This window comes from Elgaria multicarinata, chromosome 19 (genome assembly GCF_023053635.1).
Source record: "Elgaria multicarinata webbii isolate HBS135686 ecotype San Diego chromosome 19, rElgMul1.1.pri, whole genome shotgun sequence".
Classification (NCBI taxonomy): domain Eukaryota; kingdom Metazoa; phylum Chordata; class Lepidosauria; order Squamata; family Anguidae; genus Elgaria; species Elgaria multicarinata.
In genome coordinates, this window is record NC_086189.1 from 12,234,418 (window position 1) to 12,253,736 (window position 19,319).

General features: G+C 47.9%; 1 protein-coding gene across 1 annotated transcript; it reads right to left on the reverse strand.

The window, feature by feature from the left end:
- Window positions 1-2,197: 2,197 nt before the first annotated feature.
- LOC134411254 (collagen alpha-2(IX) chain-like) lies at window positions 2,198-19,153 on the reverse strand. The gene is made up of 14 exons (XM_063144974.1): window positions 19,088-19,153; window positions 17,416-17,523; window positions 16,697-16,750; window positions 16,436-16,489; window positions 15,213-15,266; window positions 13,377-13,430; window positions 10,575-10,628; window positions 8,286-8,344; window positions 6,494-6,547; window positions 4,427-4,480; window positions 3,500-3,553; window positions 2,684-2,737; window positions 2,411-2,464; window positions 2,198-2,261 (listed from the first exon to the last, which is right to left on the reverse strand). Exons 1-14 carry the CDS (start codon window positions 19,151-19,153, stop codon window positions 2,198-2,200), a joined length of 837 nt encoding a protein of 278 aa, XP_063001044.1.
- Window positions 19,154-19,319: the final 166 nt, after the last annotated feature.

Here is a 19,319-nt window from a genome sequence, read left to right on the forward strand (position 1 = left end):
GATAACGTTTTGGTTTACTTGACTGGAAGTCCACTGAAAGTGAAAAGAACACCCCCAGCAAATGTATACTATGCAGTTACTTCATCTCAAAATCCTTTGGCCGAAAGGAAAAACTTACTGGACCACCGGGGTGTCCGACATATCCCTGTGCACCAGGTGGGCCGACAGCACCCTGAAAACAAACGAGAGATGGGCTGCTATAAAAGACAACTCCAGCCTTTCAAGGGTACCAGCACTATAAGAGTCTGTGTCAAGCGTCCTTATCCTCCTTCCTCATCATAGAATCATAGAATAGCAGAGTTGGAAGGGGCCTACAAGGCCATCGAGTCCAACCCCGTGCTCAATGCAGGAATCCACCCTAAAGCATCCCCGACAGATGCTTGTCCAGCTGCCTCTTGAAGGCCTCTAGTGTGGGAGAGCCCACAACCTCCCTAGGTAACTGGTTCCATTGTCGTACTGCTCTAACAATCAGGAAGTTTTTCCTGGTGTCCAGCCGGAATCTGGCTTCCTGTAACTTGAGCCCGTTATTCCGTGTCCTGCACTCTGGGAGGATCGAGAAGAGATCCTGGCCCTCCTCTGTGTGACAACCTTTTAAGTATCTGAAGAGTGCTATCCTGTCTCCCCTCAATCTTCTCTTCTCCAGGCTAAACATGCCCAGTTCTTTCAGTCTTTCTTCATAGGGCTTTGTTTCCAGACCCCTGATCATCCCCATCTGGATCAGAGGTGTTTGAAGCCACAGGTGTGCATGCCCAACTGTCCTCTCAGGTGCGGCTGTGGCTAAAACAAAGTGGTCACTTTATGCACTTAGCATTGAAATGCACCCTCAGTTCTATGCCTCTATGCAAACACTACAGAAAGGAGCTGGGCTTGTTCAGACCACCCTTCGGGCTCCGTGGTTAGCGAAACTGTGGTTCTCTGGGGTTAGCCCTAACCACAAGCCGTGCTGTCGCACACAACACTTTAAGCCACGGTTAGAGCCGCTAACCCTGCTGCAGACTGTCCGACTGGGATTAGAAAGTGACCAGGGTTTAGCAAAATGCATCGCACACAACACCTTCAACCCTGTTGCTTAACCGAAAGCCTAAACCAGCAGGGTTTAAGCTGTCTTCTGAACAGGCCCGTTGTGGTATATCTTTCACCCATGGGGTAAGCCCGGCCTCTTCCCACATTCCCCGTGTAAACAGATGTGCCTGAGTGTGCGATTCCCGTTTGTCCTGGGCAGAATAAACCACGGCTGCAGGGCGGGAGGGGCGCAGAAGTGCAGACCAGGGCAGAGGAGCGCTGCCCCACATTTTTGTATCTTGCGATGTTTTCGCCGGGTTATTTGACCTTGCCTGCTTGCACCATGCACATGCGGTGTCCGGTAACACCAATATCAAACTCCTGCAGCTCTTCAGTGTAGAATCCGCACGACAACAGCCAACTGGGTGAGTATCAGCTCAGCTATTGAATGTCACAACACAAAGGGCAGACAAGCTTTATTTCAAGGTCTGGGAGACAAAGGCAGAGGCCATAGCTAGTGTGTCCACATGACACACAGAGGATCCCGGGATCAGAGAGGGACGATTCCTCCCTTGCCTCGGGATCGCTCCCTCCAATTTGGCCCCGGGTTTTCCGCGGTCCCGGGCTGAGCCCAAGACCGCAGAACGTGTGGCCAGTTTCCGTGGGTTGACCTGGCTCCGCGCGATTCCTCATGAGGAACCAGGAGCCGCTGTGCCCATCGGGGATAAGGTGGAGAGAGTGGGGAAAGTAATTTAAATTTTAAAAATTCCTTACCGTTTGCGCACAAGTGTTCGTGCACTGCTGGCCCTTTAAGTTTAAAAAGAAATGGCGGCCGCAACGCCTCTCCTTCTGAGGTCGTTGCACAGAGCACGTAAACAGAGGAGGGAATCTCCCGATAGACACAACGCGAGATCTTCCCTCCTCCGTCATGGGCTAACCGGTAGGTCTAGCTAAGGCCAGAGACCACACACACACACATACAGAGAGAGAGAGAGAAAGAGAGAGAGAGAATCAAAGTAGTTTACCTCTTCGCCCTTTGGTCCTGACCTCCCAGGTACACCCACAGGACCTGCTTTGCCCTGAAAGAGGCAAAAGGTACTTGCTGAGGACTAGGTCCTTGATTGACATATGCCCTGCTTTTTAACGAAAAGTTCTCGAAAATCTTTCCGGAATAGATTTATGCAACAACAAATTCTCATATGCACCTTAAAACCATTATCTCCCGGTGGGCCAAGGCCTCCTTTGCTGCCTTTGTCACCCTAGAAGGGGGCAGAAGAAATTGAAAACGATTAATGGTGCCCAACAATGTACATTTATTTAATGTTATGACAGCCATGAAATGGCTAGATTGTGCTAGTTTCTGGTACAAGTTCAGCCGCAGGAGCACATAGCAGTGCTCAGCACCCACCTTTTTCCCTCTGGGCCCTCTGACTCCCTTCGCCCCTCTGAGTCCAGGAAGCCCCTATGAACAAGGGGGGAAAATGAGGAACACCCTTCACTACAATGCTTCGTAGCCCATCACACTCCAGACAAAGCCACGACTGGCAAAAGGAATTTCTTCTAAGGCAACTGTATAAATTGCAGGGGGGTTTAAACACACACACACACACACACACACACACACACACACACTGGCAACCACAACATGCCCTGACAAGGTGAATGGGGGACCCATACTCACGGAAGGACCATGGGGTCCATCAGCCCCCTTGAGACCTGGTTCACCCTGATAGCCCTGGAAGGGGGGAAAAAGGAAAATAAAACTTCTGTGATTCTACATTCAAGCATGACAGGTGCTGCATGTATACAAAGGACACCTGCTGAAATTCCCTTTTCTATACAACTGTTAAAGACACAGGAGCCCTGTCCTCTTTTCCGTATGGTCACCCTTTTTGTTGTTTATTCGTTCAGTCGCTTCCGACTCTTCGTGACTTCATGGACTAGCCCACGCCAGAGCTTTCTGTTGGCCGTCGCCACCCCTAGCTCCCCCAAGGTCAAGTCTGTCCCCTCCAGAATCTCATCCATCCATCTTGCCCTTGGTCGGCCCCTCTTCCTTTTGCCTTCCACTTTCCCTAGCATCAGCCTCTTCTCCAGGGTGTCCTGTCTTCTCATTATGTGGCTAAAGTACTTCAGTTTTGCCTTTAATACCATTCTCCCTAATCAACTGCAAAATGGCTAGCTATATCCACTCCTTGTCACCTGAGAAATTTTTTTTTATTTTTTATTTTATTTATTATTACATTTATATGCCACCTTTTTTCCTCCAAGGAACTCAAGGCGGTGTACATAACCTTCCTCCTCCTCTCCGTTTTATCCTCACAACAACAACCCTGCGAGGTGGGGTGGGCTGAGAGGCTGTGACTGGCTCAAAGTCACCCAGTGAGCTTCCATGGCTGAGTGGGGACTAGAACCCGGATCTCCCGACTCCCAGTCCGACACTTTAGCCGCTACACCACACTGGCTCTGAGCAAGTAGAACAATATCACAATATGCCTACCTTGGGACCTTTGGAACCTCTGCGGGGCCTTGGACCAGCTTTGCCTCGCTTGCCCTGTGGGGAGAAAAACACACAAACCAGATTGCCGGAATGCAGCTTTTGACACCCAAATTATGGAGGCTTCGTCTTTTCCTCCAGGTATCCAAGAAAAGATCTCGGAGAAGGGTCGTGCGGGTTTTCTGGAAACTTTTGAACTGGGCTAATTTTTGCCAATTATCCCATTTGCATATGATGATTTGCACAATTTAGCATGTTTATTTTAGATTTATTTGGTAAAAAGAAATCTAAAAAAAAGTATCCCACGTTAATGTTTTGTAAATTAAAGTACACAAAATGTGATTTAAATATGTAAAAAAAACTGTATTGGGATAAATAAATGTGTAAAAAACTGTATTGGGATAAATAAAATGATAGCATGGAGTTCCTTTGGAAAAAGGAAAGGAACCTCTCGTGCAAGCACTGAGTCATTACTGACTCTTGGAGGGACGCCAGCTTTCGCTGACGTTTTCTTGGCAGGCCTTATAGTGGGGTGGTTTGCCCGCTGTGGGAATGATGCTAGGCCATTCCGCATTGTATTGTTCCAAGGGGATTCCATCCAGAGGAGCAGAGTTACCACCCGCCGGAGCGCTACACTACTACGAAACCGTCGGTGGTGGAGAGACCCAAAAATAGCATCAAAAACTAAACAAGTCCGCCCATATTGAAGTGTGCCTACACTGAAGTTTAGCTGATAATCAATGAAATGGAGGAGTCTTTCTTTGCGTGAGCCTCCAACCTGCACCCTGAAGTGGTCCAGCCAGAGGACACGTTTTCTATCCCACCTGTAGGCCTCTGATTACTGGATCAATGCTGGCTCTGAGCCTCCCACATCTTATGGGCCGAGCGGTTGCGTACGTATACGTAGGAGGCAGGCGCATGCTTCCTTACCCTTCTGCCAGGACTGCCAGGGAACCCTTCACTCCCATCATGCCCACAGCGCCCCTAAGAAAGAGAAAGGCAAAGGGAAGAGACGGACACATCACCTTTCTAGAGCAGTGGACTAGTCTGGAATCAACTCCGCTGCATTTAATTCAATCATACTTTGTCCTGAGCTAAACGTTAGTGTCCCGAGCTAAACGTTAAGGCTTAGCATGTCTTGATAATAATAATAATAATAATAATAATAATAAAATAATAATAATAATAATAATAATATTTCTTACCCGCCTCTCCATTTTGATCGAGGCGGGGAACAAAAATACATAAAACTGAATTAAAACATAATATACATTGTTAAAAACATCCTAAAAAACACCCTAAAACATTCTAAAAACATCTTAAAAATTCCACTGGGTAGGCCTGCCGGAAGAGATCAGTCTTTATAGCTTTCTTGAGTGCTAGTAGACTGTTAAGTTGACGAGTCTCCTCCGGCAGGCCGTTCCACAGTCTGGGAGCAGCAGAAGAGAAGGTCCTCTGGGTAACAGTTGTTAATCTAGTTTGGGCTAGCTGAAGTAGATTCTTCCCAGAGGACCTGAGTGTACGGGAGTCCTAACCACGGTGGCGACACAACCACGGTTTAAACACTAACCAGTTGCTGCAAAAGGGTTAGTGGGCTAACCATGGCTCAGCGTGTTGTCTGAACAGGCCTGCTCTTTTTTTTTAAGGATACGCTTTGAGGAGAGGCACATGCAGATGTTAAAAACAGTGATTAATCCGAATTGGGGAAGCTGGGGGTGGGCAACACAGATTCACTAGTGACTATGACATCCATCCCTCATGAGCAGGCTGAGGTCAAGGGTTTGCATGGTCCGGCACCTGTCAAGGGGCTACACCTCAGTTGGTGCCCCACTAACAAGAATACCTTCATTTATTTATTCACCATTGAAACCTGATAGTTCGGCCGCCTCTTGCTCTGGCCCAAAGGGAGGGGGAGGGGGAGGAGGAGGTCACCACACACCCCAAAAAGATATTATAGAGCTGGAAAAAGTGCAGAAAAGGGCAACTAAAATGATTCAGGGGCTGGAGCATCTCCCCTAGGAGGGAAGGTTACATCAACTGGGATTGTTTAGCTTGGAAAAAAGGAGGCTGAGGGGAGACATGATGGAGGTGTACAAAATCATGCATGGTGTGGAGAATGTGGACAGAGAGATATTTTTCTCCCCCTCTCAAAATACTAGAACCCAAACGGGTCATCCCTTGAAGCATATTGGTTGGAGATTCAGGACAAATAAAAGGAAGTTCTTCTTCACACAGCGCATTATTAAATTATGGAACTCACTGACACAAGATGTAGTGATGGCCACCCATTTGGACATCACCCATGGTAGAGGAGGACAACATCATGCATGGTATGGAGAAGGTGGATAGGGAGACATTTTCCTCCCTCTCTCATAATACTAAAACCCATGAAGCTGATTGGTGGGAGATCCAGGACAGATCAAAGGAAGGACTTCTTCACACAGCGCAGAGTTAAATTATGGAACTCACTGCCACAAGATGTCGTGATGGCCACCCATTTGGATGGCTTTAAAAGGGGGTTGGATCAATGCCTGGAGGCGAAGGCTATCAAGGGCTACTAGCCCTGATGGTTGCGTGCTATCTCCAGTATTCGAGGCAGTAAGCCCACGTGCACCAGTTGCTGGGGAACATGGGTGGGAGGGTGCTGTTGCACCATGTCCTGCTTGTTCATCCCTGGCCGATGGCTGGTTGGCCACTGTGTGAACAGAGTGCTGGATGAGATGGACCCTTGGTCTGATCCAGCAGGGTTCTTCTGATGTTCTTATGAGCTGCCACTGCCTGCTTTCTCAATGACTCTTTGCCTGGCAGACAAGCAGATGGTAGCAATGATGAGGAAAGGGAGCATCAGCAACCGTTATGGCAGTGAAGAGGCAGAGCCACTAAGGGAGGGGGCTCAGTGAAGACGCTTTGCAGAAGGGCCCTCCAGAACCTGCAGCTGGCCCTGCCAGCCCCCCAAGCAATTCTAAAACGCTTCTAAAAATGTCTGTGGGAATATACCTTTTCTCCTTTGCACCCTTTCTGCCCATCCAGGCCTGGCAGCCCTCGCGGCCCCTGAAACATACAAAAGGGATACAGTAACTGGGCTTGCATAGTCATGTGGCCTAGAACAGGCGTGGGAAGCGTCAGTCGGGTTACAGGGCTGCATGGGGTGTTGCGGGGCCGGCCGGCTGGCCAGGGACGACATACACACACATGGACACGCATAGAAACGTAGAATCATAGACTAGTAGAGTTGGTAGGGGTCTATAAGGCCGTCAAGTCCAACCCCCTGCTCAATGCAGGAATCCACCTTAAAGCATCCCTGACAGGTGGTTGTCCAGCTGCCTCTTGAATACAGAATCATAGAATTGTAGAGTTGGAAGGGGCCTACAAGGCCGTCAAGTCCAACCCCCTGCTCAATGCAGGGATTCACCTTAAAGCATCCCTGACAGGTGGTTGTCCAGCTGCCTCTTGAATACAGAATCATAGAATCGTAGACTTGGAAGGGGCCTACAAGGCCGTCAAGTCCAACCCCCTGCTCAATGCAGGAATCCACCTTAAAGCATCCCTGACAGTTGGCTGTCCAGCTGCCTCTTGAATATAGAATCATAGAATCGTAGAGTTGGAAGGGGCCTACAAGGCCATCAAGTCCAACCCCCTCCTCAATGCAGGAATCCACCTTAAAGCATCCCTGACAGGTGGCTGTCCAGCTGCCTCTTGAAGCCCTCTAGTGTGGGAGAGCCCATGACCTCCTTGCCTTCCCAAGTAGGGTGACCCAATGGAAAGGAAGACAGGGCTCCTGAATCTTTAACAGTTGTATAGAAAAGGGGATTTCAGCAGGTGTCCTTCGTATGTATGCATGCATCCCCTGGTGAAAGTCCCTCTCCATCACAACATCAAAAGCTGAAGGAGCCTTGACTTCCTGACCAGATACAAAAGAGGGCAGGGCTCCTGCAGCTTTCATTGTTGTGATGAAGAGGGAATTTCACCCGGTGCTGCATGCATGCAAAGGACACCTGCTGAAATTCTCTTTTTAATACAACTGTTAAAGATACAGGAGCCCTGTCCTCCTTTCCACACGGTCACCCTACACACAACCAGACATACATAACCCCATCACCATCCTATTGCGAATCGCTGGGGATGGGAGGCTTTAATTGCATCCCCTTCCCAGCAATACTAGCCCACAGGCCATATCTCAAGCTGCTCAACGCCCAGTTTAGCCATTACAAACCACTTGGTTGTTTTTAAGTGGATATTGGCTGTTTTTGTTTGTATTTTATGCTTTTTATGGTTTTAAATTTTGTATATTTCTTTTAATGTTCACTGTTTTTTAACTTTTGTAAACTGCCCAGAGAGCTTCGGCTATGGGGCGGTATATACATGTAAATAATAATGATAATAATAATAATAATAATAGCAGCATCCCTTTTACCGTGGCACCTCTAAAGCCAAATGGTGTTGAGAACTCTGAGAATGGAATTGCTTGTTTAGGCTGCAACTCTATATACACTTACTCAGGAGTAAGTCCAGTTGAACTTAGTAGATCTTAAGATCACAGTGTTAAGAGGACAGGATTTGGGGTTGCCAGCAACATGAACCATTAAGCATGGTGTATCAGGAGAGGAGGAATGCATTATGGAGTGACAGCAAAGAATTCTATCCCATTCATCAAGACGTGTATAGTATCCGTAAAAATATGGGAATTCTGATCAAGCACGTGAACCACTTTCATTGTTGGCTGTTTTTAGAGGGCAGAGTGGGCCTCTGCAAAGGTTAAAAGTTGAGGATGTAAAATATCACTTGGTACTTTACCGTTAGGCCTGGAGGCCCGGTTGATCCTGGATCTCCTTTCTTGCCCGGGGGACCCTAAAAGAAAAGAAAAAGAGAGAGTGTACGTTGTGCCAAATAAAGGGAAGATTGTTTCCATGGGTTCCTTACCATGAATGCCTTCTGGAGGGCATTTTAGACCTCTGTGTTAGCCCTTTTGGGTTGGTTGACAGAGAGGGTCCAATGGCACTGGACTTCTCCACCTTGTCTACCCAGATCAGCTTGTAAGAGTTCAGGGAAGCCCTCAACACCACAAAAATGAGAATTATAGAACCTGAAACAGTCTAGACCTGGGGGGCGGGGAACAATTACAACATAACCATCATTGGATGGGGAAGAACTGACCCAGGGTGTCTGTCTCCCCCACGTGTAAGATGAAGGCAAATCCCCAGGAGAGAGGATCTCAGTCCAATACAGAAATTGAGACATGTTGGGTTGGAAATGGGAAGAAACCAAAATGGAAAAGGCTAAGCCTAAACTACAATGTGTGAAGGTGGGGGTTGGGGGTTGGATTGAGCTCCACAAGCCCGGCTAGGACCCTACTGATTTGACCCCAGGTCTATAGTAGACGAGCCTCATGTGGCGCAGAGTGGTAGGCGGCAGTTACTGCAGCCGAAACGCTCCCCACGGCCTGAGTTCGATTCCAGCAGAAGCTGGTTCTCAGGCAGCCAGCTCAGGTTGACTCAGCCTTCCATCCTTCCGAGGTCGGTAAAATGAGTACCTAGCTGGCTGGGGGAAAGGTAACGGCGACTGGGGAAGGCAATGGCAAACCAGCCCTCTACAAAGTCTGCCAAGAAAACGTCAGCGAAAGCAGGCGTCCCTCTAGGAGTCAGCAATGACTCAAGTGCTTGCATGAGAGGTTCCTTTCCTTTACCTTCCTATGGTAGACACCGAGGCCTGTCTAGGGTGGACAGGGGCCACCTCACCCTGGAGATAGAATCAATGCCTGTCAACCACAGGGAAGGGCTATCACAAAAGTCTGGAATGCCCTCCAGAAGAGATGTATTTTCCTTATGAATGGCTAGAACTAGGATTGCAACATTTTAGCATTCAGTTAGTCAATCAGGTTAAAAAAAAAAGATAGATCAAAATGTATTCCTGATTCCTTGCTTACTGTGAATGGCTCCATGCTAGTGCACACAGCTTCTCTTGCTCATGCAGGTGGGTAAGCAAACTAACAAGTGGAGTTTTTGGATTGCATGCGAACCCTGAATCCTGGTTTGTTGCTCCCCAACAAGCCAGGATTGCAAGCCAGGGTTGGCTTGCTAGCACTTCTTAGTTTGTTTACCAGCACACAAAGCTCTTTCACAGTAAGTCAGGATTTGTCCAGAAACCTTGGCTTACTGAAATGTGAGAATATGACCCAACTGAGTCCTTTATGGGGATGGGCTGCAACCAGTCTGGGGAAGTCAGCTGTGCAGAATTTCCTGGCATTTGCCAGTTCGTGAAATTGACTCACTGTGATCCCTGTCATGTCTAACCCTACTGCCCCTGTTTTGGGAGAAGATGTTTCAGGTAATCAATCAGAATCAGATTCCGAACTAGAAGAAGCAGCGCCAGACACCAGCCAGCCTGTACCAGTGTGGGAGGAAGCTCTCACGGGCGATTCCCCAGCAGGAAGTCAGCCCTCTCCAGCGCTTATCTCCTCAAGGCCAAATCCTACACACTCGGTGGTAAATGAGCTTTCTTCCGGAGGTGATGCTAGGGTCCGCCGGAAGCTCAAACGCACGGGGCGGAAGGAAGGTGTGAGAAAGTCAGTTTGATTACACCAGAACCTGCCTCCGCACTAGGCTCTCTGAAGTTATGGACGTTTGGGAAATGGCTTCCTATTCTTGAGTGGACAATCGTCTTGCTTAGTTTGCATGGTTTTGCCTAGGGGGACGTTTCCAAGAGGTTAAACTCTCTTCAGGTAGAAGAGGCATTTATTGCTTAATAAAAGCTTTATAGATTACTTAGCAAGCCTCGTCATTTGCCTTCCATCGAAAGCAGAAGTTTTCTGAGAAACACGACAATCCCTTCCCTACACAACTATTTTTTTGTAACTTCTAATTTTTCTAAGGTGTAGGGAACTCCTGTTACAGGACAGGGGAACAATGAGGAAATGGATTGGAGCAGAAGGCTGAACATCAGCCTAGGAAATTGGTCAAAGCACGAACCCCACCCCTTATACATGTATCACTCAGAACCTGGGCAAGGTCCGTTCCATCTTAGCCCTGCCACCACCTCTTTTCTACGAAAACAAAAAAATCAACAGTCAAAACCGACTCACATCAAAGCCAGGTGGCCCACGCTCTCCGGCTTTACCAGGTAACCCACAATCACCCTGAAATGAAAGGGAAAGACAACAAGAATGTTGAATTTGAGGTCTTAAAAAAGACACATATAAATGCAACCTAAGATCCCACCCTGTGCTTGCAGTCAAATGAGGTACAGTCTATTCCAGTGGTTCCCAAAGTGGGCGGTACCTGCCCGGACCTTAAGATCATCCACAGGGGTCCTCCTCCGTGAGCCCCTGCCGAAGGAAGTGAGGCAGGTGGGCTACTAGGAGCAGGGCCTTCTCTGCTGTGGCACCCCGGTTGTGGAACGAGCTCCCCAGAGAGGTTCGCTTGATGCCTACACTGCATTCCTTCCATCAACAGCTGAAGACCTTTTTATTTTCTCAGTATTTTAACACCTAATTTAACTTAAATTTAAACTTGCCGTTTTAATTCCGTATTTTAATCTATATCAACTTCTGCTGTGTGGTGTCATCCTGGTTGTGCTTTTTATATTGTATTTTGTATTTGGGTTTTTAGACTGTGGGTTGTTTTATTATGCTCTTCGTGGTTTTAATTTTTGTGAACCGCCCAGAGAGCTTCAGCTATTGGGCAAAATAAAAATGTAATAAATAAAATAAAAACACAACATTATCATCCAAGACCTGGAAGTTACCTGCTGGCCATCCTCCCCTTGCTCACCGGGATTTCCTTTCGGTCCTTCCGGACCATCAAGGCCGTGGAGACCTCGAACGCCCTTGGCACCAATCAGGCCTGCTGCACCCTAGGAAGCACAAATTCTGACATTTCTTTCCGAAATCAGCATTGCAAAACAGCGGGGTTGCGTTGTACATGAAAACAGCAGCTGTTCCCACCCACCCACCCAAAAAGCATGATGGGAACTGGAGTGTTTCTACCATTCTTCTTTCTTATTTTCACCCTTTGAAAATAAGCTACCCTTTTGGCTACTAGGAGGAGGGCCTTCTCCGCTGTGGCACCCCGGTTGTGGAACGAGCTCCCCAGAGAGGTCCGCCTGGCGCCTACACTGTACTCCTTTCGTCGCCAGCTGAAGACCTTTTTATTCTCTCTGTATTTTAACACTTAATTTTAACTTAAATTTAAATTTTACTGTTTTAACTCTGTATTTTAATCTGATATCAATCTTGCTGCGAGGTTTTTATCCTGGTTGCGCTTTTTATACTGTATTTCGTAATTGTGCTTTTAACCTGTTGGTTGTTTTATTGTGGTTTTAGTTTTTGTGAACCGCCCAGAGAGCTTCGGCTATTGGGCGGTATAAAAATGTAATAAATAAATAAATAAATAAATAAATAAATAAAATTTGACAACAATCAGTTTTTCTTTTCATTCTCAATTACATTCTCAATTATTTTCATTTACTTGGGAGGGTTGCTTTTGTGGATATACCGACTGCGTCCTTATCTGGACAGCGTTAGCCTAGCTACAGTTATCCGCGTGCTGATAACCTCTCGTCTGGATTACTGCAATGGGTTATACGTGGGGCTGCCTTTGAAAACGGCCCAGAAACTTCAGCTGGTATAAAATAGGGCAGCACGTTTGTTAACTCGGTCTAACGATAATCTTATATACATAATGTATGGAGTTCGCACCCCCCCCCCCATTTTCATGATGTATTTTCTGTTCTGTTTATCGATATTCACCATAATAATTAAAGAAAAAAAATAGGTCTGGCTAACGAGACCACATCACGCCAGTCCTTTTCCAGCTTCACTATTTGCCAGTCCAGGTGTGAGCCCAATCCAAAGTGCTGGTATTAAAATTCAAAGCCCTAAAAGGCTCGGGGCCAGGTTATCTGAGGGAACACCTTCTCCCATGCACCTAATATCATCCTCAGGGGTCCTTTTCCGTGAGCCCCTGCCAAAAGAAGTGAGTCAGGAGGCTACCAGGAACAGGGCCTTCTCTGCTGTGGCACCCCGGCTGTGGAATGAGCTCCCTAGGTTCGCCTGGCAACTACACTACATTCTTTTAGACGCCAGGTGAAGACCTTTGTATTTTCTCAGTATTTTAACAGCTTATCCTATAAGTCTTTTAACTTTGCTGTTTTAAACCTGTATCTTAAATCTGTATAAATCTCTGCATTGCTGATTAGTTTTATCCTGGTTATATGTTGTTGTTGTTTTTATTTGTACTTTTCTATTGTGTTTTTATACTGTTGCTTGTTTTATAATTTGAATTGTACTTCATGGTTTTGATTTTTGTGAACTGCCCAGAGAGCTTTGGCTGTTGGGCGGTATAGAAATGCAATAAATGAATAAATAAATAAATAAATAAAAAATTATAATTGTGGCTATTGTGAGCCACTTATTTATTTATTTATTTAGAGTATTTTTATCCCGCACCTCAGCCGAAAAGGCTCTCGGAGCGGCTTACAATTGATCAGTAAAGAAGACCGTCCCTGCCCTCAGGCTTACATTCTAAAAAAGACACGACACACAAGGAAAGGCGGATGGGGAGGGAAGAGGGAGAAAAGAAAAAGAAATTAAGGGGACTGTTCAGGCTGGTGGGAAGGCCCTGCTCCGTCCTCTCATCTCCCAATGGAGGGGCAGACCCACAGCTCCTTCTTCTTCCCCACAGGGTGAAGATGACAGTTAGCCCGAGGGTAGGGGGCAACCGAAGCAGGCTCCGATGGTCTCTGCCTGCTCCAGTCTCCCTTGCTGCTGCTTCAGCCACTTGGAGCACAACGTATTGTAGAAAATGCAGCATACATTATAGACTGAGTAGGAGAAGGACTGCAGCCATAAAGGATGAAGCCGTTATTATCAAAGAGCATCACTTACAGAAGGGCCTTGTTTGCCCTGGTCTCCCTTCCTCCCATCCTCTCCTGGGAAGCCCTGAAATAAAACAAAGTAAAGCAAAATAAAATAACATAAAAATATTAATTAAAATCTAATATATGTTCTTATTTCATTTATACAATGCCTGAGTGCGGAAAGCACTTTAGATACTTTGAGTCGGATCCAGTCATAAGAACATCAGAAGAGCCCTGCTGGATCAGACCAAGGGTGCATCAAGTCCTGCACTCTGTTCATACAGTGGCCAACCAGAGATTAACAAGCGGGACATGGTGCAACAGCACCCTCCCGCCCATGTTCCCCAGCAACTGGGGCACACAGGCTTACTGCCTCGAATACTGGAGATAGCACACAACCATCAGGGCTAGTAGCCATGGATAGCCTTCGCCTCCAGGAATTTATCCAACCCCCTTTTAAAGCCATCCAGATGTGGGAGTGAGTTCCATAGTTTAACTCTGTGCTGTGTGAAGAAGTCCTTCCTTTTATTTGTCCGGGATCTCCCGCCAATCAGCTTCATGGGACGACCCCCAGTTTCTAGTATTTTGAGAGGAGGAGAAAAATGTCTCCCTGTCCATTCACTGCACCATGCATAATTTTGTACACCTCTATCATGTCTCCCCTTAGTCTCCTTTTTTCCAAGCTAATGCTTTGGTCATGCTTGCATTAGACCCACTAACATTAATTGTCCAAGTTAGTGACGGCAAACTGAAGTCTTATTGATTTCAATGAGTCTGACTAGGGCTGGATTTAAGCCCATTCTCTTGTTGTGTGATCCTTACAAACGACAACTCTGCAAGAAGGAAAAGGGCTCTGAAGAGTACCGCCCCCCCCCCACGGCCCCCAAATCCCCCTTTCAGAGGAGCAGAGCCAGGATCACATGACGCCACGGTGTGGTCCCTTTGACAGCATCTGAGTTTACAGATCTATCATTGTGAGGGCAACATGATCAGCCTATATGACTGATTTTAGGAATTTATGGACCTCTAGGGTCAAGAAACTGCACACAAAGGATGCAAAACAATAAATTCAGAGCAGGTAACTTGAAGTGATCTTGCCAGTCAGCCAAGCTGCATGCTGCATGGGAAAGCACTATTCCCACTTCCAGGCTCATAAATTCATAGAATCATAATTGTAGAGTTGGAAGGGGCCTATAAGGCCATCAAGTCCAACCCCCTGCTCAATGCAGGAATCCACCCTAAAGCATCCCTGACAGATGGTTGTCCAGCTGCCTCTTGAAGACCTCTAGGGTGGGAGAGCCCAAGGCCTCCATAGGTAACTGGTTTGTTTGTTTACTTATTCATTTATTACATTTTTATACCGCCCAATAGCCAAGTTCCATTGTCGTACTGCTCTAACAGTCAGGAAGTTTTTCCTGATGTCCAGCTGGAATCTGGCTTCCTTTAACTTGATCCCGTTATTCCATGTCCTGCACTCTGGGAGGATCGAGAAGAGATCCTGGCCCTCCTCTGTGTGACAACCTTTCAAGTCCTTGAAGAGTGCTCTCATGTCTCCCCTCAGTCTTCTCTTCTCCAGGCTAAACATGCCCAGTTCTTTCAGCCTCTCTTCATAGGGCTTGAAAGAACTGGGCATGTTTATCCTGGAGAAGAGAAGATTGAGGGGAGACATGAGAGCACTCTTCAAAGACTTGAAAGGTTGTCACACAGAGGAGGGCTCTGTGTGATCTCACTTGGGAGTGGGGGGATAAGGTGGAACTTCTACCTGACCACAAATATAGCAGTCTGTTAGACCCGGAAGTTCTTTTTGGGCATTCCAGCGTCAGGCGTCCCCCAGAGTTGCAGGATTCGTATTCCCTGCCCTTACCGCCATTCCTGCTGTACCAGTTGGTCCAATCACACCACGAGGTCCTGGATTTCCCTAAGAGGAAGCAAAACAGAAACAATGATATGGAAAGACCCACGTTCCCAGCGGTGGCCCCAAATTTGTACATGCCCCCCATCACCGCAGGCCTTTAAATGGACTCTAAATAGTTATTTAATTTCAGGTTCTCTTACCTCAAAATGTTTTGGTTCTGCTAGCTTTTAAATTGTTTTAAAGTATTTGCAATGAGTTGTATCGGTATGCCGCTGGCCTGTTAATGGCTTATACTGTGGCTTTAAATTTTTGTTTTATAGTAATGGGATCGTGTAATTTATTACTATTATATTGCATCTGATGTTTGACAAAAGCCGCCTTTTGAAGGCTGTGGTCCTAGCACGAGTTCGGAATGTGCAGTCCTTCAGATGTTGTTGGACTGCAACTCCCATCAGCCTTAGCCAGCATAGCCAATGGTAGAGGGTGATGGGAGCAGGCCCGGTGCTGCCATAGAGGCAACTCAGGCGGCCACCTAGAGCGCTAAGCAAACGAGGGCACCGAACAGCGTACCCGGAAGCTGCTCTCCTAGAGCGGCTTCCGGGTGTGCTGTTCCAAAGCCGCCGCTCCAGCCTCCGCCCAACCCCAGCGTCCTGGCTCCTTCGAAGGCAGGATGCTGGGGTTGGAGGCGGAGGCTTCAGTACGGCGCGCCCGGAAGCCACTTCCGGGCGCGCCGCTTCAAAGCCTCTGCCCTGCCCCCCAACCCCAGTGTCCTGGCTTCAAAGCTGGGAGTGGGAGGGAGCGGGCGGGCGGGCGAGGGGGAGCAGTGAGTGAGCGAGCAAGCGGTTGGGCAGGCGAGTGAGGGGGCGGTGAGTGAGCGAGCGGGGTGGGGTGGGGTGGAGGCTTCAGAACGCGCCTGCTTAGGGCGCAATATAGTCTGGCGCCAGCCCTGGATGGGAGTTGCAGTCCGATGACATCTGGTGGGCAACATCCCTGGTCTAATGGGTTGCCTAAGAAGGAACAATCTCTTTTGTTACCTGGAAACTCCCTGAGCTAAGGAGGTTGTATTGATTGTGTGCATGCAGCATGTACGCACGCACACACACACACACACACCAATGCCCTTTCCCAAAAGCTATAAACATCCTCCCATGTCTTATGCTTTGCTCTCACTGCAATGGGCAGAAGGTGGTGAGCAGGGATTGCTCCTCTCTGAAATTCTTAAGTCTCTGTACCTTCAGACCTTCAGCACCATCCACTCCAGGAAGCCCCTGGACTCCCATTTCACCCTGCAACATCAAAAAGGATAGATCATAGAATCAACCAGCCAAGGACTCCAGCACCTGTCTAACCCGGCCAGATAGTGGCAACAGCAGGTATCTTTGAGCCCACAGCTATGACACATGATTTATTATTATTTATTTATTTATTTATTTATATAGCACCATCTATGTACATGGTGCTGTACAGCGTAAAACAGTAAATAGTAAATTTACCTGAGATCCTCTGGCTCCTTCAGGCCCTGTAATTCCAATCCCGCCAGCTTGGCCCTTTATAGAAAAAGGGAGGAAAAGAAATTTGTTAGGTTTCCTCTGATGAACCCATGAAGACGGCGGACTTCAGTATCGTAGCGAGAGAGCCAGAAAAACTGTGGCAAAAGCAGTCAGCGATATTTCGGAATAACTGAGGGGTCGTCCCTAGATCACCGCGGGAGTAGGTGAGCATCACGTGGCGCGGTAGGGATGGAAAGGAAAGGAACCTCTTGTGCAAGCACTGAGTCATTACTGACTCTTGGAGGGACGCCAGCTTTCACTGACATTTTCTTGGCAGGCCTTATAGCGGGGTGGTTTGCCGTTGCCTTCCCCGGCCGTTATTACTTTTCCCCCAGCTAGCTGGGTACTCATTTTACCGACCTCAGGAGGATGGAAGGCTGAGTCGACCCGAGCCGGCTGCCTGAGAACCAGCTTCCGCTGGGATCGAACTCAGGCCGTGGGGAGAGTTTCAGCTGCAGAAACTGCTGCTTTACCGCTCTGCGCCACACAGTAGCGATGACCTAGATATTATTCTGGAATAAACGGTTGGTGGAGATTAGGCCTGGGTCTCCCCATTCCAAGACTGACACAGAAGCTGCTATGCTGCACTGATTCACTGCACTTCTGCAGGTCTACGATGGCTACTCAGGAAAACCCCAAGACAAAGTAAGTTTTACACTCACCAAGAAGCCTTCTTGCCCCTTTTCGCCTTTGTGACCCTTTTCCCCAACTTTCCCTGTCGTTCCAGCTGGCCCGGGCAGTCCCAAAGAGCCTCTAGCGCCAGCGTTTCCCTGTTCCGGGGAGAGAGAAAGAGGCAGAGAGAGATTATTCCAAACAGTTGAAGAACCAAAGGAATCAAAACTCAAAAGAACAAAAAAATGATGATCTGATAACATGACATTATTCAGTCTAATCAACTATCTCCAGTATTCGAGGCAGTCAGCCTGTGTGCACCAGTTGCTGGGGAACATGGGCGGGAGGGTGCTGTTGCACCATGTCCTGCTTTGTTGGTCCCTGGTCAACAGCTGGTTGGCCACTGTGTGAACAGAGTGCTGGACTAGATGGACCCTTGGTCTGATCCAGCATCAGGGCTCTTCTTATGTTCAGAAGAAGAAGAAGAAGAAGAAGAAGAAGAAGAAGAAGAAGAAGAAGAAGAAGAAGAAGAAGAAGAAGAAGAAGAAGACAATGTCATCCTGCTTGTTCATCCCTGGCCAATGGCTGGTTGGCCACTGTGTGAACAGAGTGCTGGACTAGATGGACCCTTGGTCTGATCCAGCATCAGGGCTCTTCTTATGTTCAGAAGAAGAAGAAGAAGAAGAAGAAGACAATGTCATCCTGCTTGTTCATCCCTGGCCAATGGCTGGTTGGCCACTGTGTGAACAGAGTGCTGGACTAGATGGATCCTTGGTCTGATCCCACAGGGCACTTCTGATGTTCTTAAGGCTACTCCAAACCTCAAGCTGAGCTTGGAGCTGCACGTCCCCCTGTCATCAAACCAGCTTTCAGTTATATGTGTCAAATCAGCATGTTCTTTCCAGAATAGGTCACAGGGCTCATTGCCTTTCCATGGGCTGACTCGGCATTCACCAGAAGCACCTTGATATTGAAGAGGAGCATGGAGCAGAGACACCACACTGACAACAAAGGTCCGCATAGTTAAAGCCATGGTATTCCCCGTAGTAACCTATGGCTGCGAGAGCAGGACCATAAGGAAAGCTGAGCGAAGGAAGAGAGATGCTTTTGAACTGTGGTGTTGGAAGAAAATTCTGAGAGTGCCTTGGACTGCGAGAACATCAAGCCAGTCCATACTCCAGGAAATAAAGCCAGACTGCTCACTTGAGGGAATGGTATTAAAGGCAAAACTGAAGTACTTTGGCCACATAAGGAGAAGACAGGACACCCTGGAGAAGAGGCTGATGCTAGGGAAAGTGGAAGGCAAAAGGAAGAGGGGCCGACCAAGGGCAAGATGGATGGATGATATTCTGGAGGTGACAGACTTGACCTTGGGGGAGCTGGGGGTGGCGACGGCCGACAGAAAGCTCTGGCGTGGGCTGGTCCATGAAGTCACGAAGAGTCGGAAGCGACTGAACGAATAAACAACATGGATAAGAAGGCAGTAGACTTATTGAGGATGGGAGATGGACTAGCAGTACCGAAAGCCCATAGATGTCTCTGACGCACCTTCTCTCCAGGACATATCTCTGCCTCTCACCCCCTACCCATCACAAACCTAACGTTGGCCTCATCTGCCCCCCCCCAACTAATGTTGCTCCCCTATACACCAACAGCCGAAAACCTAGTAGATAAGGAAAACCGAATCAGAACTGCTCTTCGACACCTTTTCTCCCTTTGGACCCAGATCGCCAGCATCTCCAGAGCCTCCACCGTCACCCTGTAGAGAAGAAGCACATTCTTAGGCATGGGGCCAAGTCTGATTGAAAAATATCCATCTGGCAACACCCACCCCACCTTACATAGTCAGCTCACTGGACACTTAAGCCTCACTCTCCATTCCTACGGGTACATCAACAGAACCTCCCCTTTCCTCCCAGTGCTAAGCTGGCCTGCGAAACCCATCCCAAAATAA

What these genes read in the sequence shown, in the direction of transcription:
- LOC134411254 (XM_063144974.1), bottom strand. Translation starts at nt 19,153, where the DNA reads ATGCCTAAGAATGTGCTTCTTCTCTACAGGGTGACGGTGGAGGCTCTG. An exon ending in TGGAGATGCTGGCGATCTGG is followed by an intron (nt 17,524 to 19,087) that starts GTCCAAAGGGAG and finishes TCCCCGGAACAG; the next exon opens with GGAAACGCTGGCGCTAGAGG. An exon ending in CTGGTACAGCAGGAATGGCG is followed by an intron (nt 13,431 to 15,212) that starts GTAAGGGCAGGG and finishes GTTTTATTTCAG; the next exon opens with GGCTTCCCAGGAGAGGATGG.